The sequence below is a fragment of the Crinia signifera genome, chromosome 11, assembly GCF_055691185.1.
Source record: "Crinia signifera chromosome 11, ASM5569118v1, whole genome shotgun sequence".
In the NCBI taxonomy this organism is placed as follows: domain Eukaryota; kingdom Metazoa; phylum Chordata; class Amphibia; order Anura; family Myobatrachidae; genus Crinia; species Crinia signifera.
Window position 1 is genome coordinate 6,729,437 of NC_139227.1, and position 26,996 is coordinate 6,756,432.

The 26,996-nt window shown below is 46.1% G+C and overlaps 1 protein-coding gene across 2 annotated transcripts in view; it reads right to left on the bottom strand.

Annotated features, from left to right (window-relative positions):
- RBL2 (RB transcriptional corepressor like 2) overlaps positions 1–26,996 on the bottom strand; it is a 62,279-nt gene that overhangs the window by 25,099 nt on the left and 10,184 nt on the right. For both annotated transcript variants that reach the window (XM_083164581.1, XM_083164582.1), the window contains exons 3-9: positions 26,680–26,880; positions 25,306–25,370; positions 8,201–8,329; positions 5,727–5,887; positions 3,825–3,889; positions 3,522–3,705; positions 111–277 (exon numbers count right to left, since the gene is read on the bottom strand). In XM_083164581.1, coding sequence (XP_083020707.1) covers positions 111–277; positions 3,522–3,705; positions 3,825–3,889; positions 5,727–5,887; positions 8,201–8,329; positions 25,306–25,370; positions 26,680–26,880 — 972 coding nt within the window. The remainder of the gene's footprint in view (positions 1–110; positions 278–3,521; positions 3,706–3,824; positions 3,890–5,726; positions 5,888–8,200; positions 8,330–25,305; positions 25,371–26,679; positions 26,881–26,996) is intronic.

Sequence of the window (26,996 nt, forward strand, 5' to 3'; positions counted from 1 at the left end):
AGAATAGCCTACTAAGCAAATTGCTTAGTGGGCACCCAACTAACATATAAGTACCGGAAAATCAATAAACCTTACAGAGGTTCAGGTAAAACAGGCACCTGTGGACTCACCGTAGGATCTGGAGCAGACTCTCGCTGGGGGCGGGCTTTAGTCCTGAGAGGATGGCAAACAGACGACTGACACTGTACGTGGCGCTGGAGACTGGCGTGGTGTATGGATTGCTCTCCTTTATGTACTTCAGACTTGTAAGTGGAGTGGAAATTCTAAGCGATTTCATCTGCAAAGAGGTAACCAAGAAATAGGTATGTAATGACAGTGGGATGACCAAACCAAATACACTGTATCACCATTTTCTATAAAGTAATGCAGTCATAAAAACCATGTTGAAGCATGTTAATGCAGTGTAAGCTTTGAGTGCCAACATCTCTGTGAGATATGCAAAATATCACTTAAAAATGCCAGCGACACTCACATTTGTTATATAAATTCAAAGAAGAAAATGTTTTTTTTGTTTAAATGATTATGGGGTAGATGTATGAAGCAGTGAAAGGGGGGGGGGGGGATGGCCCATGGCAACCAATCAGCTGTTCTGTATAATTTTAAATGATGCAAATTATAGATGTTATTTCAGTGCTGATTGGTTAACATGGGCCACTTATCACTGCTTCATAAACCTACCCCTATATTTCCTATATAAGGTAACATTACAGGTCATTAAGACTAAAATGGTTTGTTTGGCAATTTTCACACCTATTTTGACAAATTCACTTGCCACTCAAAGAAATAGAAGACTTTTGGGTACTTGTGAGTTATCCGGGCTGCCGATTTTTTTCATCGCGCCCGAAATCGTGGGCATCGCATCGGTCGTGGCCGTTATAAGGAGCCGCGACGCGATGCCCACGATTTCCCATAGACAGTAATGTTAAAAGACACGATGGACCCGATTTCCGACCCGATTTCCCATAGACAGTAATGTTAAAAGACGCGATGGACCCGATTTCCCATAGACAGCAATGTTAAAATAAAATGACAATATGAAATTGTCCAATATGTTTTAAAAAAAAAATGTTTCATGGCCCCCCGCTATTGACGCCAACCCGAAGCGTGGCGAGCGCAGCGGTACGCGTCCTCCGACCTTTTCATGCCCTACTATCCACTAGGGCGTGGAGTGAGAATAGAATAGTGTGGCGAGCGCAGCGAGCCACCGAGCCCGAAGCGTGGCGAGCGCAGCGAGCCCCGCGAGGGGACGTGGACACCTTCACAGGTATCCGCGTGCCCTTGCGGGCTTCACAGGTGTCCGCATCCCCTCGCTGCGCTCGCCACGCTTCGGGCTCGGTGGCTCGCTGCGCTCGCCACACTATTCTATTCTCACTCCACGCCCTAGTGGATAGTAGGGCATGAAAAGGTCGGAGGACGCGTACCGCCGCCCCTCGCGGGCTCGCTGCGCTCGCCACGCTTCGGGTTGGCGTCAATAGCGGGGTGGCGTTAACGGTGGTGGGGGGCCATGAAACATTTTTTTTTAAAACATATTGGACAATTTCATATTGTCATTTTATTTTAACATTGCTGTCTATGGGAAATCGGGTCCATCGCGTCTTTTAACATTACTGTCTATGGGAAATCGGGTCCATCGTGTCTTTTAACATTACTGTCTATGGGAAATCGTGAGCATCGCGTCGCGGCCCCTTATAACGGCCACGACTGACGCGATGCCCCCGATTTGGGGCTAAATCGCGGGCATCGCGTCGGTCGGGTGTCCTTAACGACAAAATCGGCAGCCCGGATAACTCACAAGTACCGACTTTAGTATATTAACCCAAACGGGCAGAATTAACAGGAACCAGTTACACTTCCAAGCAGTGAAAAGGTGTCAGATAAACAAATCTGTGCAGGAGGTGGTGGTGGTGGTAAAGAATACTGTTGGTTTCTATTGCAGTGAAGGAACATTGCAAAGTCATCCTGAGTGCCACCCAATGTATATTACCCCGCTTCTTATTATTTGGTAGCAAGGGAGTGCCGGGCAGCAGACACACATAATTACAATAACAGCAAATCAAACAGCACATTAACAAAGCTCTACAGGGCCCGCTAACAGAAGCATAAACCCTTCTCACAAAAATCCTGGGACAAGGGACCTTATTCTGGTCAATTCACACCGGGGAGCGATGTTTTGTGACTGCGCATGTGCATAAGAGAAGATCGCAGCTTTGCATGTCAAGCAGAATCACCCCAAGATACCCTGGAATTGGGTGCAACCTGCATCGCACCTGTTAGTATCACTCTCTGGCCCAGTAAAATCCTGTCTTTTTACCTTTCACAATTGACCAGTGTCTGCACTATGGAATACTGCCACTGTTTATCGCTACAACATAATCAGGTGCATCTGATTGACCAATGAGATTCCATGGTCATAACCAGGCTCAACATTGCATCTTATGCCCCTTTCAGACTGCACTAAAAAAACTGTATTTTGCAGATTTTTAACCGTTTTAAAATGGTAATCTGTGCAGTCTGAAAGGTCCAGAGTGATTTTACCGTTTCCAAAAAAACGGTATTTGGAAACGGTAAAAAAGCAGGGTCCTACCCGTTTCAGACCCGTTTTTTTGCAGTCTGAAACGGTATTTAGGACCCAGCCAATAGTGATCCCACTCTGTGCATATCTAATGAGCAGGCAGGAAGCCGCTCATTAAATATGCAGTGCAGTGCGGTCCTTAGATATGCACATTTCCAAACCTCCCCCCACCCCCTGGAGGCATCCCTCCCCCTCTACCTGGGCAGCGCAGCTGAGAGAAGAAAATGATTGCACTGGCGGGCAGCGTATGTGAGATCAGCAGCGGATTGAAACTGATGTAACATACACTGCAGGGACCCCCTGCCCGCCAGTGCGATCATTCCCTGCGCTGCCCGGGTAAGAGGGACCGGGGGTGGATGCAGCGTGCTGCTTTCACACAAGAAAACCTGTTTAGACCGGGTTTATGTGCAGTCTGAAAGGGGCATTACGCCTGCTTTGCCCGGTTTTAAGACCGTTTTCAATACCGGGTCTAAGCAGGTTTTGCGGTGTGAAAGCACCAATATTTTATACCTGGATGTTGTGTTACCTGCCGCATTCAGCAGCACATCAGATGGGACAAACCAGATGAGTGGTACACACAAAGCAATATGGATGATGTATTGTTCCGACTCAGTCTGCACTATAATATAATATAAGCACCTGGTCTTACTCTGCAGAGAACGGTATATGCGATAACAGAACCATGGGACTCGCTGTTCATTCTATGGACTACATTTACTAAAGCTTCTAAAACAGACAGACCATCTGTTTTGCCTATAGCCATCTTCATCTATTGAAGAATTGGTTGCCATGGGTGACACCACTACCATCTAGCACTAATAGTACTGAGAGGGCGTACGTAGGCTGCCGCACTGCACAGAAATCCACCTTCTCATACTGGTCTTGCTGACTGCTCAGGACATTTGTACAGATGGAAGCAATGTTTCTGGCTGCTCAATGTTATATTTACCCTGTCGAAGTGCTCCTGTAAATGATAGGACACCTGGGCTCTCTCCGCAGACTCTGTTCCCAGGTCAGGATTCAGGCATCGGACAACACTCCCAATTTCCTCCTCTGCATCCTCCAGGAAGACTCGCTCATCCAGATGCCCAACCGACAGCACAAAAGCCTCGTACACCTTATTGATGGATTTCCTGCAGATGATCGCAGTACAGGTGAAAGGCAGAAGATTACACCGTTCCTTATGTACATGCACGGACAATATTCTCTAACGTCACAGTTCAACAGGATAGGTCAGAATAAGTGAACTTACAGGCTGCCTTCAAAATTCCCCGGGTCCAGAAATCCAGTAAGAGACTCGCATTTTCCTTTCAGTACCTGAGGGCACAAAATACACATTGCAGGGAGACTGAAGCAGCAACTAGTTAATTCAAGAACAAATAACTTAATTCACTACAATATAAACCTGAATAAATAGTTTGTAATTCACACAATGAGGTTAATCAGGTTCTTGTGTCCAATAAACATGAGGTCAGACATGATACTGTAGCTGTAAGAGGTATCAGTGTATCTATTGTACCATACTGTAGCTATTGTGCCATACTGTAGCTATTGTGCCATACTGTAGCTATAAGAGGTATCAGTATATCTATCGTACCATACTGTAGCTGTAAGAGGTATCAGTATATCTATGGTACCATACTGTAGCTGTAAGAGGTATCAGTATATCTATCGTACCATACTGTAGCTGTAAGAGGTATCAGTATATCTATTGTACCATACTGTAGCTATTAGAGGTATCAGTATATCTATTGTACCATACTGTAGCTATAAGAGGTATCAGTATATCTATCGTACCATACTGTAGCTGTAAGAGGTATCAGTGTATCTATTGTACCATACTGTAGCTAGAAGAGGTATCAGTGTATCTATTGTACCATACTGTAGCTGTAAAAGGTATCAGTGTATCTATTGTACCATACTGTAGCTGTAAGAGGTATCAGTATATCTATTGTACCATACTGTAGCTGTAAGAGGTATCAGTATATCTATTGTACCATACTGTAGCTGTAAGAGGTATCAGTATATCTATTGTACCATACTGTAGCTGTAAGCAGTATCAGTATATCTATGGTACCATACTGTAGCTGTAAGAGGTATCAGTATATCTATGATACCATACTGTAGCTGTAAGAGGTATCAGTATATCTATGGTACCATACTGTAGCTATAAGAGGTATCAGTATATCTATCGTACCATACTGTAGCTGTAAGAGGTATCAGTATATCTATCGTACCATACTGTAGCTGTAAGAGGTATCAGTATATCTATCGTACCATACTGTAGGTATAAGAGGTATCAGTATATCTATTGTACCGTAGTGTTCCCGCTAGGCTGTTTTAGCGGGGCGCTGCGCCCTGCCCGATTTTTAAAGGGCAAAATGCGCCCTGCCCCTCTCGCAGCGCCCCGCTAAAAAAGCCTCACGGGGAAGCCCAGCGTCGCCGTAGACGGCGATGCCTGGCGGTTCCCCGGCAGCACAGTGGCTTCGGAGGGGCCGGGCCTGCCCCCTTTAATGACGGTGGCGGCCGGGCCCGTCCCCTTTGATGACAATGGCGGCCCAAGCACGCCTCTTTCATGACAACGGCGGCAGCCCGGGCACGCAACCAGCTGTGACGTCGGCGTGCCCGGTCCGCCCCCCAGCGCCCTGCCCGCTGTCACTCCTAGAGTGAACACTATACCATACTGTAGGTATAAGAGGTATCAGTATATCTATTGTACCATACTGTAGCTGTAAGAGGTATCAGTATATCTATCGTACCATACTGTAGGTATAAGAGGTATCAGTATATCTATCGTACCATACTGTAGCTATAAGAGGTATCAGTATATCTATCGTACCATACTGTAGCTATTAGAGGTATCAGTATATCTATGGTACCATACTGTAGCTGTAAGAGGTATCAGTATATCTATCGTACCATACTGTAGCTGTAAGAGGTATCAGTATATCTATCGTACCATACTGTAGCTGTAAGAGGTATCAGTATATCTATGGTACCATACTGTAGCTGTGAGAGGTATCAGTATATCTATCGTACCATACTGTAGCTGTAAGAGGTATCAGTATATCTATTGTACTGTACTATTCAACTCTACAATGCAAGCACTAGAACAGTTCTAGAACATTCCCAATTTTCAAACTGCAGTCGTTACCTTTTTATCAAAGAGCTTATAGATATATGGTTTCCAGAAATGTTCTTTAATGCCCTTAACTTCCAGAATTAACCCTTGGTGCAGGCAGCAAAGTGTCTCTATGATGCAGGGTGGCTCAGTGGGTGGCTTATAGTCCTTGCTGGAGAAATCTTCAGGAAGACCTGGAGAAACATATCCACCTGTTAGGACATTACACATCCTGCAGTGTATCGTAAGCAATAGGAAATAACCCATTCAGAAACACTGGGGACCTTGTACAGTTCACAAAAGGTACGTTTTACTACTAAAGGCTTTCTACACCAAACGTTAGATTTTTAGCCAATTTCCCCCCTCTCCCAAATATTAGAAGCGTGGTGGGCGCGATTTTAGACAACACCGCCATGATAGCACAGCACCCCTTATTGACCTGCACTGACAGAGAGAAGGGGGCGATTCAAACATTGGGTCTGATTTTGAGTTGCATACAAAAGAACATGAAGCAGTTTATATTTGAGGGCACCCATATGCCAGTTGGTGGAAATGCCCCAAACTCCTTCCCTCTGGAATATCTGTGCAGCCCATGCATGCTGTAGTATAGATTGGTGTATAAGGACGCACCATCACGGTCACACCATTGAAACATGCACTTACCCTGTGGCAGGTGCTGTTTATCAGCCTGACCATGGCGTACTGTGCTGCAATTGTGCATGGTAACACACCCACAACACTCCCATGGCATGCACACTAAACAGACGTTAATGCGCACTACTAGTCACCGCTCAGTAACACCCGTCACTGTTCCAACACGTTTCCTAATGGCAACAGCACCTATATGTAACACACTGTGTAACACATGCGCTGTAGGGTTTTCTGAAACACGTGCGCAGTTAGCAAAAATTATTCACATAATTGAATATTGGTGTTGCACACGGCTGCTAATCAGGCCCATTATGCTAGAAACAGGAAAGCGTATGCAGGGAATCAGAAGCTGGTCTGCAATGATAAAAGGCAGATCCGGGTTGCTTCATGTTCCTAACTGCAGCAAATCGCAAAAATAAGGGCCCTTATTCAGATCTGATCGCAGTACAAATTTGGGTACCTATGTAATATCTGGGCTCCCGTTTTTCTTATGAGATCGCTGCGCTCGCCACGCTTCGGGCACGTTGGCTCGCCACACTATATAAAATCAACTCCATGCGTAGTTGGATAGTAGGGGTATGAAAAAATGGGGTGCATTTAACATGGGAGCCCAGATAATACATAAGTACCCAAATTTGTTCTCAAATTGGGCAAAACCATGTGCATTGCAGGTGGGGCAGATGTAATGTGCAGAGAGAGTTATGCTGTGTACACACAGCGCCAGTCAAGTTTGAGTCCATTTTTTACTATCAGATTTTGGCTAACTGCAACTTAGATGGGCTTTAGATTTACAGCCCGAACACACAGGGTGATTTGGGGCTATTTTCTAAGCGATGTGACTCTAGAACAGGCTTTCCCAACCACGGTCCTCAAGGCACACCAACAGTGCAGGTTTTAGTGATATCCAGGCTTCAGCACAGATGGTTTAATCATAATCACTCAGGTACTAATTAAGTCACCTGTGCTCAAGCCTGGATATCACTAAAACCTGCACTGTTGGTGTGCCTTGAGAACCGTGGTTGGGAATGCCTGCTCTAGGGACACTAGAATAGCCTCCGGTGTTACTTATGGGGCCTAAACACTGGGCGATGTGGGGGTAATTTCTGAACGATCTCCCTAAAATGCCCCTACATTGCTCCATATGTTGGGGCGATAGTAATGTGCAGCCCCATACGTCGCTATCGCATGCTGGATATTAGTCTCCGGTCAGGGCCAGTGTACTCACCAGAGAACACTAGCCCTGACAGATCACTCAGCGCGAACACATTGCTGTGTGCCGAGCGGTCTTGCTGAGCGTTGAGTGATGTACAGTAGCATCGCTTACACTGTCAGTCGCATCTCCCCATGTGTAGGCCCCTTTTCCCGTGGTAAATTAAAGCAAGTAATCAGATACCCTTAGTATATAATTAAAGGTTCAGATGTAGCTACACTAATCTCGCCTGCTGGAAAATTGTTCCCTGCTAAGCTTGGCGCAGTATGTGTGCCCGCAAATAGGGTGCATGTGTGCGTGTATAAAAGTGCCCATACACTAGTAAAATTTATCTGCAGATCTGGCTGGTTGGAACAAAAACATGGTTATGGATGAGTGACAGTTTGTCAGTTTTCCAGCATTTCCAAGCAAATGGTCAACTGTCATTTGCTCTCATCCATAACCAGGTTTTTGTTCCAACCATCCAGATCTGCAGATAAATCTGCGTGTGTATGGCCACCTTAAGGAATATGCAGGCGGGATACTATGTCGCAACTTGGCGCAGCGCATGTGCCTGTCGCAGGATAGATGAGCATGGCTAAATCTGTAGGACCATTGTTCGGCTTCCGCTATGTTTCTCTGCTTATTTACTCCATGCATTTCATACCTTCAAAGCTGAGATTCAAGAGCTCCCGGCGGTTTGGGCAAAGCAATGCATTCCCATAGACCAGATCCAAAGCGCAGAGCAGGAGGTGATAAGAATTCACTAGATCATCACTTATCATTGGAAAGTTTCCTAAAAAACAAAGACAAAACTCGTTAGAATTGTATATTTAACACAAGGATGTATCACTTTAGTAACAATCATTTGAAAAAGTAATAACCTTTAATGCACTGCGCTCCCTCCCCAAATATACAGCTTTGTATTTATACTGCATGAATGCGTGCTCTGACTTCTGTTCCTGTATAAAGTGCCATTAGTAGCAGGAGGGGAAGGAGAGGGAAGAATTGATGTATAGACGGGTCCTCAAAGTGAGCGGCCCCAGTCGTCTTATTAGCATAAATGTGCATCTTAAGCACAATGCAAAGTGACAAAAGAGCTTCACGACTGCACTGATTTCATATGCAACACTTGTGTATCTGAGTGACAGAGTCTGAATCTTTATACAAAGCACAACAGGACTTGGTGCATTGTAGCACTTTGTGTATAGATTTGGTCGCACAAAGATACACAAGTATTTTGGCATATTGCAATAAGATTAAGAAGCACATTTGTGAGAAAATAAAGACAGAAGCTGTGTAGATCAGGACCAGGAGTTTGGCAGAACTTCAGCAATAGTGTATGAGGACAAATCGTAACAAAAACAGTAACATAAGAGTAAGCAAATGTATGAAAAGCAGGGTTGGCTGGTTTAACCCCTTGAGTGGTGGGTTTCCCTGGGGCAGGACAAACCTACCAGGGCAGGTTTGTCCTGCCCCAGAAATACTCACCACTCAAGCTCCAGCCACTGGACTTATACAGCAGCCCCTGTTCCCCTGGGGCTGCTGCTGCCGGCTTTGGCTGTTTCTGGCTGATCGGCATTCAGCTAAGTTCAGAGGCTGTCAGGAGTGGGGGGCTCGGGTGTTCTGGCACCCATGTGTTCAAGTGCCCGAACACACAAATGCCTGAGGGCTCCCGACTGGCCGTGAACTTCGCAGAGCAGGGCCTGGCATTGGTGGGGGGCAGCGGAAGGGGAGCCCCAGCATTCGTACACCGGAACATCAGGGAAGTTCAGGGCCGCTCTGGAGCCCATGGGCGAGGAGCAACACAGGGGGTTGTGTGCCCCTAGAGGTGGTGTGCCGCCAAAGGCACCACTGGCACACACCTACTTATCAGTGGCATGGCTCAGCCCGGGCATACCACGGAAGTGGTCAAACCATTATTATTATGCTGTGACTACAGGCATGGCACTCCATGAAATGCTACAATAATTTAAATTCTGAATATTTCTTCAGAAACTTCAGAGGAGCGTTATCAAATCTTGGAAAGCGGTAAAGTACCAACAAGTGTTATTGTTCTAGTTGATGGACTGAATAAATATGTACTTAGCTTCATAACCGCTCCATATCTCTCCTGTTGGCATCTCTAGCTCCCATCTGCGACGGTCATACCTGCTTCTGGACGTGTGTTTCGCCTGAAGGCTTGTTCACAAGTGAACAAGCCTCCAGATGAAACGTGCGTCCAGAAGCAGGTATGACCATCACAGATGGAAGCTAGAGATGCCCACAGGAGAGATATGGAGCTCTTATGAAGCTAAGTACATATTTATTCAGTCTATCACCCCTTCATTCTTTATTTGAATAGAGTATTACATGGGGCTTAAATTAGGAAATAGATGGACTGATTAACTGCCATTGGGAATTAGGAGTATAATGAATTAGAGTATACACTGTCTATGAAGACTATATGTCTATGTGAATAAAATATATCTAAATTAACACTCTTATCTGTACTTTATACTAAGGAACTCTCATTGGGGCCAGCCCTTGCATGACCCCCTGCGCTGGTCACAACCAACAGGGGTGAAACTAGGTGCTGGATTACAACAGCAGATCCCTATATTTTCCTTCCACTGCTCTGAGTATTTGATCTCTATAGAATTGCCCCCTCATCCGGACCATTCACTGTCCAGGAGACGAGACACAGACGGACAGTAGGAACAATCTGAGACACAAGAGAGCAGCTTTGATTTCCTCTCTTCTCTTTCCCAAACGCAGAAACTTATCTCCTCGTTAAAGATATCGATTCTGAGGTTCTATATTTAACAATTACAGAAAAATCATCTATTATGAGGATACCACAGGCCGATGCTGTGGTAATCCATCTGTGACGATCACTTAAGTACCACAAAAATTATTTCACCAATTTTTATTGTATATACCTCATTTTGATTGTCTATGTATTATTTACACGTATGTCACTTATAATAAATATCAGCCGGGCTAAATCAATGCCTCATGGGATAAAATCCCTAAATTGAGACCATTCATGACTGAGGCTGATACACATACACTTTTTTCACCTGTTTGATATCTTTATATTGTTTTCACAGTTTTGCATACATACTTTTCTTACTTTTAAATTAATTTCCATTCAGTGGCATTAATGTATGTTATAATAATATTAGAATTTATCAAGTTGTGCCCGAACAAAGAGAGTCCTCTTCCCCAGTTTCCCTGATATATCCTTATGACTATGGAGCACCACCAACAAGAGTAATTGAATAATGATGCGATAGGTCCACAATTCATAGTGTATGTTGGTTATATCAATGTGAGACTACCCAGATGAATAGTCAGTGTAAAGCTGTCAATAGGAACCCAGCACCTGTCAGAAGGTAGTTTGTTTCTTCAGTAGAGTGCTCCCAGCTGTCTCATGTTATGGTGCCTTCCCCAGCTCTTTCTATAGATGTTACATATGACTCCGATCATGGCACATAGAAGGCTACCTCCGAAGAGTTCAATGTTCTTTTATTGTCCATTCCTGGGTGCTTTTAGGTGTGTATATAGGATGATTACCCTGGTTCCTGACACATGACTCAGACTGATACTGCTTTCACACTGCAAAACCTGCTTTGACCCGGTTTTTTAAACATTTTTTTTTACCGGGTCAGAGAAAGTTTTACCCCTTTCACACAGCATGTCGTAAAAGGTATATTACTGGTTGATTACCATTATTGTACCTTTCACATTGAACCCATTGTGAAAGGTACAAAAACGGTAATTCACCAGTAATATACCACCCATTCCCTGGTACCTGGCCTGCGCCCCCCCCCCCCTCCCCTGGTACTAAGCAGCATATCCCCCGCTCCACCCCCCCTCCCCTGCAGTGTGAAAGGGGTATGAGCAGTAAAAATACCACGACAGCGCTGAAAGGTCATAGTGCCCTGCACAGATTCAAGGCACCCATGACAAATGCAGCAAGGAAGGCCCAAAACACACCCTACTACAGGTCACTGTACAGCAGGAATGTTTGTTCTCTTACTTTTTCATCTGTGAACATGAGCTGATGTAACTTGTTGAAAAACTAACATTTTCACTCAATGGTCCAAAAAACACATTCTCCTGGAATCATGGCTTGTAAATATGCATATTCCAGTCTGACTGTTCTGTGCATAAGGTTTATGTATTTTTAGTTGTGTCCTCCTAGGACATAAATTCCGTGGAGCCCAGTCACTTAGAAAGCTTCAGGTGGTGCGATCAGACCCCAACATCATCTCTATGGAAGTTAGTTTGAAATATCACTATGTCCATATGTATTATCTTTTCTAAAGGTGCCCATACACTGCCTGCAACGTCTCACAGCCGTGTATGGACACCCGAGCATGCATCCCTGCTTCCCGCCCCCTCGCCACCTGGAGGAACGGGTGGTCGGACGGCCTACCGGTCCGACCACCTGGTCAGGTCTGATGCGCACTGGACCGCGCATCGGACCCAACGGCATGTCAGGAGGAGGCGATTTGGTCCGATTTAATGGGCCGATTGGTCGCAATTGGCCGAAATCGGACCAAATCGCCTCGATGTATGGGGGCCTTAAGAGGTATTAACAATTCTGTCCATGCCATTTTTGGAATATCGTTGGAGAATAAGAACTAAATCTTCATCTAATAAAGCTTGCAAGAATTTATAAAACAATAGTTTTTAATGTCATCACTTTCCTGGAGAATGAATCTGTGTCTCAATCAGCTGTAATGGAACCAAAACTGGGAAAGTACATTACAAAAATAAACAGTAGTCGACAAAAATTACTTGGACAAAACATCTGTAGGCATCACCAGTGTTCCCTCTTAAGTTGTGCACATGCACACAACATGCAGAGCGAAATTGAAGAGCGCAGTTATTTTAGTTTAGGAATTGTTTTTTTTACAATTTTTTTGCATTTTCGGCTGCCCCGGACACTGTGTATAACAATATGGCTCTGCTGGGTTGGCTGTCAGTCAGCCAGTAAGCCCGTCCTTGGTTGCCAGGGTCTGTCAGGATTGGCTTCCCTGCACATCTGATCTGTGAAGTGCAGAGGAGCCAATACGCAGATGCCGCCTTCCCATTTTCCCGGCCTTACCGCCATTGTCCACCCCTAGATTGCGCTGGCACCGCTGCTGCCTGCCACTAAACAGCCTGAGCCTGGCATCGGTGCAGAGAATGACAGTGGGACACGCGCACGACAGCCTTCCCGGCCGTGACATCAGACGCTGAGGCGACAGCTGTGGTGTTGGCACCGGCAGCTCCCATTGGTCAGGAAGACTGGAGGAGCCTGTAGATGTCGTCTTGCACTGGGTCTTGTGAGTAGCGGAGCAGCTGCACAGTGCTCTGTAAAGATTGTAGGCTCTGCTTAATGGCACCAGGGCCACACCATGGCGCCTCTTGCAAAGTAAAGGACTAAACCCAACTTCCAAATGACTTTGGCATCTGTGTATAGAGCATATTATTGAATACCCTAACCATAAACAAATGTAGAGGGAGGGATAAGATACCAGGGAGGTAGTGTGACAATGGACTTCATAGTAACTGAGAGAAGAGGATAGCAGTGTTAGGCAGGAAGGCTGAAAATATGGGATAAAGGATTTGGGGTGAGATGCAGGGGTAAGACTGAGGCACAAGTTGTCCTGCCTTGTAGTATATATGCAGATATGAGGCAAATTGTAGATTCTGCAGTAGGTCACCCTTGCATTGAGGGGAGCACGAGCTGAAGCCGAATCAACAAATAGGAGACAATTCTATTAGCTCCGCAGTGCCAAGCCAAGCAGTCCTAGGCACAGTATGAGAACGATGTGATCATCTACAACCCCATGTCCCCTCCACATAACAAAACACAATATTATGCCATGTTATATACACCTGGACAGGGTTTTGTAGAGTAAATGTGAACACTTTAAGCTTTGTCTATCTATACTAACCACATAGAGGTCCTGGTGACCACTGACCAATAACTGATGACAAAATTCCCGGATTACAAGTTGCAGGATTCTCTCCTCTAAATCATCAGGACCAATGTCCCTCTGATCATCAGTGACAGAACCTGAGCTCCCGCTATGTGCTGTCTGCTTACAGCCACCTAACCTGCCCACTAGGAAAGAGGCTGCAGCCCAGAACAAGGCACGGAACACTCCGCTCCCTCCCTCTGATTGTCAAGAATCAGGACAACACCGACCAGATCAATGTAATGGGTAGATGTGTTCCTATGGTGCGGCAGGGGGGGTCTAAACAAACAGGGTTGTAAATGTTATGGGCAGGTCTGAAGTGAGCAGAAAAAAAACAGGAAGTCCAATATCATCTGTATGGGGGGGGGGGGGGGGGAGCACTGTATGTACAAGCCTGTCTGCAATCTTCTGCATAATACGCAGATATGACGTAGCTGCAGATACCATGGCAATGTACTGATAAGATGGAGTGTTGTACAGTCAGGACTCTATTTCCTTGGTGATACGGTGCAAATGTACAAGAAATAAGCAGACAGGAACTATTATTGTTTTGCTTTACCTCTAGGACTGTGCTGACTGCAATAACGGTGTTGCTAATGCTGCTTTCCCACTGCAGAGCCGGTTAAAGTACTGGTATTTTTAAACGGTATTTAAAACGGTATTAGCATTCACATTGCACTAGATTACCGTTTTAAATACCGTTTAAGTGCTATTCACATCGCAGTGAACCGTTTAAAAAAGTGTGCCTGTCTTTCATAACCCCCCCCCCCTCCCCTGGTACCTTTCCTGGACCCCCTCCCTCCCCTGGTACCTTCCCTGCACCCCCCCCCCCTTACTCCCCTGGTACCTGCCCTGCAACCCCCCTCCCTCCTCTGGTACCTGCCCTGCACCCACCCCCTCCCCTGGCACTTACCTGCATGGGGGATCTGGGCAGCGGGGTCCGGCATGGGCACAGCACTTCAGGTCCCTCCCTGTGCATACCTCCCAACTTCTGTCCGTATGAAATAGGGACACGGGGGCGGGGCGTATGCAAATGAGGGCACGGCTTATGCTAATTAGCCGCAACCTCATTTTCATACGAGAATAGACGCTGTGCGCATGCGCACAGCGTCTATTCTACTAGATTGGGGGTCTCCCAACTGCCACCCCCCCCGCAGCGGGACAATGCCTGCCGCGGGTGGGACAGCGGGACAGGACCCGAAAATCGGGACTGTCCCTCTAAAATCGTGACAGTTGGGAGGTATGCTGTGGCTGATGGATGCAGGGCAGTGGGGAGGCAGCGGGTGGGGTCTATTTGGGATCCGGGCAGTCCCTGGGGCTGATGGTAACTAGTATTTCCCACTATGCGCAGGTGTAATGAGGACTCTGCTTTTTAAACGGGTCGAAATACCGGTTAACTTTAACTCAGGCGCTTTCCCACTGCAGCCTTAAACGGTAAATTGTGGGGAAAAAACGTCAATTTACAGTTTAAGAGCTGCAGTGGGAAAGGGGCATAAAATGCAGGAAAAGAAATAATGAATTATCAGAGACCTGATGCTTTTTGTATATTAACAGTTACTAATTGTTTAATTACCTTTCACCACTTAGTTATTATAATCATATTCACCATGACTGCAGGTGAGTAATCATGGCGGATACAAGTGATGGGCATGTGCAACCATAAATAACAAATTCTAGTCCTTGGAGGGGCCTTTACTGTGCCACCTTACCCCCCACTGCCGATATTCATCATCATCATCAATGATTTGGCAGTTTCGGTGGGTGCCAGTTAATTAAATTATCAGAATGTTTACACGACTGTACAGATGGAAGACATGAAAGGGGTGAAGATATAAATAGTGTAGAGGTACGATAGTGTAGAGGTACGATAGTGTAGAGGTACGATAGTGTAGCGGTACGATAGTGTAGAGGTACGGTACGATAGTGTAGAGGTACGATAGTGCAGAGGTACGATAGTGCAGAGGTACGATAGTGCAGAGGTACGATAGTGCAGAGGTACGATAGTGCAGAGGTACGATAGTGCAGAGGTACGATAGTGCAGAGGTACGATAGTGCAGAGGTACGATAGTGCAGAGGTACGATAGTGCAGAGGTACGATAGTGTAGAGGTACGATAGTGTAGAGGTACGGTACGATAGTGTAGAGGTACGATAGTGTAGAGGTACGCTACGATAGTGTGGAGGTACGCTACGATAGTGTGGAGGTACGATACGATAGTGTGGAGGTACGATACGATAGTGTGGAGGTACGAGAATGAGTCATATTTCTGTTAAGCAACAAAGGACAAACTTTCACATAAAGCAAAATAACATACAATCAAACCATTACACAGGGATAGAAAAAAAAGAACTATGTGTTGGGCACAATTAAAGATGGGGACACTCCAAGTGTCTGGATCGATATCGGTGAGAGATGCGCAAAATATTCGCTAATAATGCCAGTGTCCCTCACATTTGTTATACAAATTCAAATTAAACATGTGCAAAAAAGAAAATTTTATATATAAGGTAACATTGCAGGTCATTATGGATGAATAAAAATGTTTGCTTGGCATATTTCACACCTATTTTGACAAATTAACTTGGCACGATTACAATTAAAATCACAACTGAATAGTTAATCCTAAAAAAAGGGTCACAAACTAGGACACAGCATGAGACAGAACCGATTATTCTATATACGAGTCTCCGAAACACTGCCATCTGCTGGGAGAGAGTGAAACTACACCTCTTTCTCACACATGCACAAGCACAGAAGGTAGCAGACTAGCTTTCAAAGCTTTTGCTTCTAGCGTGCCTACTAGTTTGAAATATGATGCTCGTACAGCACATGTCCTTAAAAATCTAGCCTCAATATGTCACGCCGGCATCCCGACCAATCATATGTATTCCTGAAAAAAATATAATCAAAACTTACGGTTATGTGTTTTGGACTTCCCATCCTATTGTATCCTTAACTAAAATACCTTACAGTAGGTGAAGATCTTGTACCCACAGATTCCCTAATACTCAACTGCTTAACTGAAGTAATTATGGTTAAGGATAATTTCAATACTTTCCACAACTAAATGTATCTGCCCATTTAGATTTGCAAAACAAATACTAGTCCTGATTATGACACAAGACATGTCTGCAATGGCATTCGCTTCCAGCAATTAGAAATGTATATGGACAGTCAGACATACAGTATCTATGAAACCGCTCTGTCACCAAGCAGTCTGTCTGTGAGAGCAGCGGTCATCGTTTGTACCAGTACCATCCATCTGAAGTGGACTCAATGACTTGTGTGCTCCCATTTACCTATGTAGGCCACAACACATTCCCAGTCTGGGCAACCGTGACTCGGCCCTGATGTGTGAGGCCACCCTTCGGCTGCGGGTGGAGAATACTGTAAGTCTGTGGGGATTTTACATAACTTATCCAAGATACATTTATTGTCACCCCTTATTTATTGCAGAATGTGAAGTCTATGGTTGGTACAGTGGCTCTCAGACAGACAGCGTATACTTGGAGAGGCTGGATGTAAGCTACTGTATGCTTGGGAGAACCAATATACAACATGAACCCAGACCACGCTCTGTAGTATCCTTGCTGTCTGCAGGCTCCGTCCTCTTGTTTGGTAAAGTGATCAGTGGAGATGAATCCTGGATCTACAGTGTTGACCCAAAGATCACTACAGAACTTCTGACATGATATCAGCATGGCCGAGCAGATGGCGGCTGTTTCTGTGGCCAAGACTGGCCATGTAGCTACCGTACCCACTCATGCAGCTGTGCGCTGTCACTGGGGGATTTCATTCCTCTTCTTTTTTTTTTTTTTTCTTATTTAACCATCTTATTAGAAGCCCAGATTTTGCTAAAAAAAAAAACACTGCGCCTAGAGGGCAGAGGTCTGAAAACACTGGAGTAGAGAAAGGACTGTAATATGGGAATATGGGTCAGAATAATGGATTCAGATTAGGAGCAACTAGAAAAACCGATGGCGAAGAATGGCGCCGGATTCCGTTTTCGGGTTTCAGTAATGTATTAAAGCGAATGTGCTGGTCACATAAAATGAAAGTGAATAACGCTGACTGAGACTAATACATTCATTAATGAAACTTAAAAACTGAATCCAGCTAAATTCTTCACCATCGATTTTTCCATTAGCCTCTATGGTGGTATTCCCGGAAGTTTTCTGGGCTGAGCTGCGCTACAGGAACGGCCTCTCCAGGAATATTTCCGGGCATACCACTGATAAGTAAGTGTGCACATGGTTCCTCCAGCTGTGCACCACTGGCGCACCACCTCTAGGGGCACACACATCTCTTGCATCGCATACCTCCCTGGTGATCATACACCACATCGCCGGAGCTCCCCTGTGGCTGCTATCTGCCGACTCCAGAGCCTGCTCAGGAAGTTCGGGGGTCACTCGGGAGCCCTCAGGCATTCGGGCAGCTGAATGCACGAACACCCGAGCGGCTCGGAACTTCCCTGAGCACCGAGCGGTCGGAAACAGCCGATGCCAGCAGTAGTCCCAGGGGAGCAGGGGCTGATGCATAAGACCAGCGGCTCAGCTGCAGCTGAGTGGTGAGTATTTCTGGTGCAGGGCAAAGCTGCCCTGGTAGGTTAGTCCTGCCCCAGGAAAACTCACCACTCAAAGGGTTAAAAAATATTGTGTGATCCTTGTTTGATTGGGGGTATGAAAAGGTTGGAGGATGCGTATCACCGCCCCTCGCGGGCTCGCTGCGCTCACCATGCTTCGGGTTGGCGTTGATAGTGGCAGTGGCGTGGGGGTGCATTTAACATTGTAAGCACCTATTAAGGTGCTTATACAATTAAAAATCGTATAGGGGGACCATTTATCATTGAAAAAACCCATTAGGGCAGGGGTGTCAAACTCAAATTCATCGGGGGCCGCATCAGCAGTTTGGTCACCCTCAAAGGGCCGCTGTATAATAATAATGCAATGACACCACAAGCTGCTCCCGCTGTATAATAATAATGCAATGACACCACAGGCTGCTCCCGCTGTATAATAATAAGGCAAAGACACCACAGGCTGCTCCCGCTGTATAATATAACAATTGTAATGCCATGACACAAATTATTATACAGGGGGAGCAGCCTGTGGTGTCATTGCATTATTATTATTATACAGAGGGAGCAGCCTGTGGTGTCATGGCATTACTTTTATATTATACAGGGGGAGCAGCCTGTGGTGTCATGGCATTATTATTATACAGGGGGAGCAGCCTGTGGTGTCATGGCATAATGCCATGACACCACAGGCTGCTCCCCCTGTACAATAATAATGACACCACAGGCTGCTCCCCCTGTATAATATAAAAGTAATGCCATGACACCACCACCAGATATATTGTTTTTTTATGTAACTTACTGTATTTTATCCCTCAGGCTCCTTTACTTCTGCTGCGGCTCCAGTAATTTCAATTCCACTCTCTGCGCCGCGGCCTGTCCTGCTGCGGCCCCCCGACTCCTGTCCTGCTGCGGCCCCCCGACTCGGCCTGCCTTCCTTCCTCTCTGCAGACGCTTCGGTGGGAGGCGTCATCGTCATGACGTCCCCACCCAGCGTCTGCCACTGCCTCGATAAGAGGGAACAGGCTGCCAGGCCCTCCTCCACGTAGCCGTGGAGGCTGGCGGCCATGTTCCTGTGGCCGCAGACATCTTAAAAGACCACAGGAACATGGCCGCCGGCAGTGCAAAAAAAACCTTTCAAAAAAGATCTAAAAAAAGAGAATAAAAGGTGAAGGCTGGCGGCGGCTGCGCGGGCCACATGACGAGGTCTGTCGGGCCGGATTTGGCCCGCGGGCCTTGCGTTTGACACCTGTGCATTAGGGTGCTTATACAATTTAAAATCGCATCGCATTGCACTGTATGCCATATACAATGGTATACAATTTTAAATTGATTACAATGCCATACGACTGAATATAGTGGGCTCCGTGCTAGGAAACAAGTACCAGTGATTTTATTGTGCAGTCTTTTCCATAGAGCCGTCTCCTCCACCATAGAAATGCTGCCAGAAAACACTCATTTCTTTACCATGGTGCAAATGGAGCTCAGCACCTCCTGCCTTACCTACAGTAATCGTCTCCTAACTGGCATTTCCCTGACACATTATACCAGCTTCAATCTACCTAGTACGCAGCAGTAAATCTCATTCTCTCCGACCGCAAATCCCCCCACAAAACCAATACTCCTCCAGACATCTCATCTCTCATATTAATATACTTTCCCATTCTTACATGATATAATGCATATACACTACAAATAGAGAACAATAATGACACCACAGTCTAGTTACGATATGGCTGTACAGGATCACTGATTACAGATCTATATTTGTCCTATAAATAACATGATCTCTCTCCCCATGGACAGGCATCAGATCCTCACCTTGGTTACAGTCCCTAGTGTCACATTATACAATGTTACTGATGCTGTCACTTACGCTATATACTTGTACATAGATAATGGATATTATATTGCCAACCAAACAATAACAGCACTCAAGCAATTCCTATCACTCGGAGAAACTGCACAACGCATTGTTTTAATGTAACAAATGTGTATTCACTGCGGACTTACATTTCAGTACACCCCAGAGACCGCTCTCCTCCACCAGCTCCAGCAAGGAATAAAGGCTGTTGCTAGCCGCAGTCTGAAGTTTGCAGCAGCTGTCAGACTCAGCTGAGTGAATCTGTGACTGTCTGAACAGTAAATTGTCCCTTGTTAGTCCTCAGGCTACAGGGAGTAATACAGACAAGCCCAAACTTGCCTTCTGTGTGCGGTTGCTATGATAAACGACTAGTGATGCTGAACCTGGTGCCTGGCGGATTACTGGGGGGTATTTATCCTTCCTATTAGGTTTCCAGATCCACTAGAGTGTTAACCCATTCAACACCAAAAGTAAGGATTCCATATTCTAAGACTCCAGGTTTTATTATGGCATAGTAATAACCTGATAAACCGTATTAACTCATACCTCCCAACTGGCCAGCCCAGCAAAGAGGGACAGTGGTGCACGGCTGAAATTAGGGGGCGTGGCCTACAAATAACATCATTCACACGGGGCCATGCCCCCATTTTCGCGGCTGTGGGGGCCTGACCAGTGGCTCTGCAAGCTGCTGGAATAGATGCTGTGCGCACCGAGTCAGACGACAGGGGGCCTAGCTATGATGGCAAGCAGTGCCGATAGCTCAGCGTCAGTATTCAACTGCCTCCGTTCACTCTGGTTCTTTTCCGCGAAGTGGAAGCGGCGAGTGCGGCCGTCAAAACAGTGGAGCTTGCCACAAAATGCAGCAGGCTCGCTGCATTTGTGGCAAACCTCGCGGTTGAGGGGAATTTCACCGAAACATTGAATACAGTGAGTGGGGTTTGATAGTGGGGATGGCTGTTTTTTGCCGATCCTCGCCAAAAACCAGCCATCCCCACTGTACGAACCCCTTCACCGGCGGCATTGAATATCACCCATAATGGCCCCTACACACATAGCAATTTAGGGACATTTTCTAAGCGATCTCACTAGATCATACTAGACATAGCGGTGTGCATCCCCGCGTGTCGCTATCGCCCAGCGATTAAAAACCAGCGAGCTGGATATTAATCTCTTAATCGCTAGGCAGGGCCAGTGTTCTCACAGGAGAACACAGGAGTCGTTAACAGATCGCTCTGAGGCCCTTTCAGAGACATTTCCAATATCCTTACTCTTATCATTTGATTTAATACATAAATGAGGATATTTAAGAAAAAATAATAAAAGTTTAAACAGATAATAGTAAGTTGGATGTTGAGGTTCAGTAGTTATCAGACAAAACACCATAATATGAATAGAAGGATTGTACAGGGGTGTTAAGGACCATAAAGCAGATGTGCCCTTAGATTTAGTTTGGATTTTGCAATTTCTAATGAACTCTTATTGGGTGTATAGTACTGTGCCAGCAGACAGCAGAATATCAATAGTTGGGTGTTTCTACAGCATGGTTACGAGGACAAGGTCCAATAATCTCTAGGGGGTATACTCAGACATGGATTCAGAAAAAGAAAACACACGCCAGGTAGAGGGTTACACGGAAACACAGAGGCTGACAAATAGATGGGATAGGGGGGTCAGTAATGGCAGGGACACTGAGCTGGAGAAGGGGCAGACCATGGGAGCACTGACCAGTGTTCTGCCTAACCCCGCAACGTTCCTTTCACAGCAGCTTATCCCCCGCTACATCACCTCTGCACTTCCAGTGCTGTACAGGGATCTGAACTACGGCGGAGGGTTCAGCTCTCCCCACTGCCTGCTCCATCTCCCCCTCTACCTAGCTCCTGGCAGCTCGGCCCCCCTCTGCATCACCTCTGCCTTGCCAGTGCTGTACAGGGATCTGAACTACGGCGGAGGGTTCAGCTCTCCACACTACCTGCTCCATCTCCCCCTCTACCTAGCTCCTGGCAGCTCGGCCCCCCTCTGCATCACCTCTGCCCTGCCAGTGCTGTACAGGGATCTGAACTACGGCGGAGGGTTCAGCTCTCCCCACTGCCTGCTCCGTCCCCCCCTCTACCTAGCTCCTGGCAGCTCGGTCCCCCCTGGCAGCTCGGTCCCCCCTCTGCATCACCTCTGCCCTGCCAGTGCTGTAAGGGGATCTGAACTACGGCGGAGGGTTCAGCTCTCCCCACTGCCTGCTCCATCTTCCCCTCTACCTAGCTCCTGGCAGCTCGGCCCCCTCTGCTTCCCCTGTGCCCGGCCAGTGCTGTACAGGGATCTGAACTACGGCGGAGGGTTCAGCTCTCCCCACTGCCTGCTCCGTCCCCCCCTCTACCTAGCTCCTGGCAGCTCGGTCCCCCCTGGCAGCTCGGTCCCCCCTCTGCATCACCTCTGCCCTGCCAGTGCTGTAAGGGGATCTGAACTACGGCGGAGGGTTCAGCTCTCCCCACTGCCTGCTCCATCTTCCCCTCTACCTAGCTCCTGGCAGCTCGGCCCCCCTCTGCTTCCCCTGTGCCCGCACTCCACCCCTAGCGGAGATATACAGGCTGCTTGCTATGGACAACACATTCACTTCTATAAACCTGCACTTTAGTGAGTATACCACCAGATGGCAAATACGCACAAGGAATAAAAGTCAGCTGAAAAAAAAAAAAACCTACCCCCACTGAACTACCTACCATAATACGCATCACTTTTGTCGGATTTCTTTCTCTAACCCTTGGAAATGTGCATTCCTCCGCAATGTTCCCAGTGCAGCTCATCAATGCTAAATTAGCTGTATATTTATTTCAAGAAATTGAGTGGCATTTTCAAAGGGTTAAGATATATATATATATATATATATATATATATATATATATATATGCGGCTACTGTGTAATATATTACTGGTCTGGGCCCCTTAGCAGAATTAGATGGGCAGCATGATTATGCCAACACATCGCACAAAGGCATTTACACTTTACCACAAGATAAGAAAAAAAACAAAAAACCACTATCTAATAACGCATGAGCCAAGAATATAACAAGTGTTCTACAACTGTCCACAATACATACACAGATAACAGTGTACGTCACAGCCATGTGTGTCCCATGACACCGGTACCACCCGCTTCTTCCTGCAGGCTTTACAAATCACCCTCATACTGTTTATTCTAAACTTAATGACCATGGAATAAAAATCTATTGACAATGGCAAAACATTTGTTGATCTAAAGCATCATTGTTCGTTCCAATTTCTAAAGGGCCAGATAGAAGACTAAACAATACGGGTGAGGATTGAAAGATCTACAGTGTCTATATAGACAGTCAAATAGGTTGACCCCAAAATGGTCGCCATGCGCTACAGTAGTACATGGACCTGGACCGCTAATTAGTGTAACATGTACCCTCACCATGATTTGGGAGCTTTACCGTCCCCAATCGGTACGAAAAGGGGGGAAAAGTGGAAAATAGCCATGTCAGCCTTGTCATATGACAACCTTTTTCTTGGGTCAACTGGAACCAAAACAATACTAGTTGCGGGCATCTTATGTATGAAAAACAAATGCACTGTGAGCGTGTTTAAATAACTGGAGTTGGAAACGGTAATTTCACATGTGCTTTGGTATTCGTTCTTTAATGCTTGGTCTAATCCCTTCCGTTACCCCAGATAGCCTCCCAAATTTAAAAAAAAAAAAACTTTTTTTAATGTATTGTTTTTCAAGTTAACTAAAATTTGTCGAAACCCTAATTAATAATAGAAGAACCTACCACATAACCATATCCCTCAGTTCCCACTGTGCACTCCTGCCTTGGCCTGTTATAGTCCGTTCTCTAGGGATCCAATACAATGAGCAGTTCATGCTTACTGACTACGCACGCGCAGGCTCCCATTACTGCACACGTGAGATTGATAACTACACAGACACTGATGCCAAGAAGCCGAGCACACAAAGTACCATCCATTGTGCCAAAACAAAGTCCACTCTCTGCATACAATGTTGTTACAGCACAGGACATGGTAATACCAATGTTCTGTAGAGACAACTATACTTGTATAAACAGAATGCATATATGGTGTGGCAGCTAACACAAATACATGGTCATATTTCTGTACGTGGCAAAGGGAAACGGTCATCTGTCAGACCAGACTTAGGTCGACAGTCATTAGGTCGACCCCGGAAGGTCGACTGTCCCCAAGGTCGACTGTCCCCAAGGTAGACAGGGTTAAAGGTCGACATGGGCCAAGGTCGACATGGGCCAAGGTCGACATGGGCCAAGGTCGACATGGGCCAAGGTCGACATGGGCCAAGGTCGACATGGGCCAAGGTCGACATGGGCCAAGGTCGACAGTCATTAGGTCGACATGAGTTTTTCACTGTTTTTTGAGCCGACAGGCGGTATTTCAGGCCCTACCATCCACTAGGGCGTGGTGGGAGAATAAAATAGTGTGCCGAGCGCAGCGAGGCACCGTGCCCGAAGCATTGCGAGCGAAGCGCGGGGCTGCGGCTCAACTCCAACTGTGTCCATGTCGACTGTGTCGACATTCGGGTAAAAAAAACAGTGAAAAACTCATGTCGACCTAAAACCATGTCGACATTGGCCCATGTCGACCTTCGGGACAGTCGACCTTCCGGGGTCGACCTAATGACTGTAGACCTAAGTCTGTTCTGACAGATGTACCGATTCCGTGGCAAAGAGGTTGTTCTGAGGTGATTAAATGTTTTAAATAGCAAATAAATAATAAAGAAGATATCATTATTTAAGAAGGGTTTTGTAACAAATTCACCAGAAATGCGTTTTGCTGTAAAAATGTTTTCATTGCTTGTATTGGTCTTGAAAGCTTGAAGTCTCTAAATGTAGCTTATGTTTATTTTATTATTATGCTGTTATCCAAATCACAACTGCTGTAGGATTGCCAGTTTCCTGCATGAACACAGGACCGGTACATACACCATTTCTGAACGACTCTGGACACTTTCAGTGCGCAGGAAAAGTGGGACTCATCCTCTGAATATACCTAAAAAATGTCCCACTGGAACTTAGCGTTTTATGAGCATCAGGTATGTCCTGTATAACTGAATACAACCCAACCATGAGATGCCAGTCATGACTGAAAGGTGTTTCCACACTCAGCTGCGACTGGTATGCCATGACAGAGGTGCGATGCGTACGCACGCAGCATGTGACTGCCAGTAAGAGGAACAAGGACACATGTACATCATATAGGACACTAGAAGCGCACACCCAGGAGAAATCACCATTGTCTAGTACAGAAAGGAAATACCCATCACTGGATAAAACATAAAGAAAGCAATTTTGGGTTCAGGAAAGAATAAATACAACCTAAATAACACGTTACCTTTGGCATTGATGAACAGCACCCAGCAGAAGTGAAAAACCTCAGGCACGGTGCAAGGCTGACGCCTGAAAAAAATACAATACAATTAATGTGTAGGTTTAAATAAAATCTTACTTTAAGCATCGGATTCCTTATTTCTCATTTTATTGCGAGTCCCAGAACAACAAACGACAATACGTTTGTTGTGATACAAAAGGTATTCCTACACAAAAGCTACATCCAATGGAGTGGAGACTCTTCTTCGGTCACAGCCCAGATTTCCTAAGACTCCTCACTCTCCGTGTTCACTATTTCATATCCTTTAGCTATTTATCATGTGCGGGTATTAAATTAACTTTCAATATTTAAATAGGTTATGAAAAGATGACCCAAAATATGGAAGTCAGTCGATAACACAAATGACAGAAGCCAACATGTCAGTCAATTGTGTCACTTTCATCCAACACACTGCAATAAATATCCAATCAGATTTGGTTGGGCTAACATAAATTTGGTTTGATCAATGACCGTAGACTCTCTGTACAGCTCAAGATAAACCTTGTCCCAGGCCACGTCCCTTGTCCCAGGCCACGTCCCTTGTCCCAGGCCACGTCCCTTGTCCCAGACCACGTCCCTTGTCCCAGTCCACGTCCCTTGTCCCAGACCACGTCCCTTGTCCCAGACCACGTCCCTTGTCCCAGACCACGTCCCTTGTCCCAGACCACGTCCCTTGTCCCAGTCCACGTCCCTTGTCCCAGACCACGTCCCTTGTCCCAGTCCACGTCCCTTGTCCCAGACCACGTCCCTTGTCCCAGGCCACGTCCCTTGTCCCAGTCCACGTCCCTTGTCCCAGACCACGTCCCTTGTCCCAGACCACGTCCCTTGTCCCAGACCACGTCCCTTGTCCCAGACCACGTCCCTTGTCCCAGACCACGTCCCTTGTCCCAGACCACGTCCCTTGAATGTTTAACAAATGCATGTCTAACTTTTGGTGTCGCCCTATTGACTGTCTGACTAGACAATGGGGGTTATTCATTCCAGGATTACAACTGTAGGAACGCCTCGACAGTCGGAATCCTGGGCTGATTTCCTTCAGTTTGCCTAACTCGACAGCCAGCTGTCGGAAATCGGACGTGGCGGAAAAAATTACCATGATTGTTGAAAAACGGCCGTGAATTCGACACTCCACAGCCATTTTGGACAAAACAGATCCCGACGTGTTGGCTGGATCTGTTTTGTCGTAATCTGCCTTCAATGCTTTATGGAAACTGCAGCACTGAACAGGCGACGGACGCTATTTCTGCAGCAGCAGCTGGGATTGAATAACCCCCAAACTCTGAAGACCTTTTTCACAATTACGCAGAGTTCGGCCTATATTCCCCAATGAGAGCTCACCTTTGTTTCCGGCCCCTGTGCTGCCGCGGCTGTTCTTCCTGGGGGCTTTTGAAGATCTTTTGGAAGATGGGATCGTACTTTTTGAAGAGTACCGCAGTTACCGTGAAATTCCGCTCCAGCTTCTTGGTCCTCTCACGGAACTCTGCAGGCAGATTTGCCATGTCCTCCCACTTCTTCATTTTATTAAAGAACTCAATCAAGCTTTTTTTTTTTAATTGAAAAAAAATAAACATCAAATAAATGTTATGTATAGTTAGCTAGCTAAAATAAAACACACACACATATACATACATATACACACACACACACACACACAC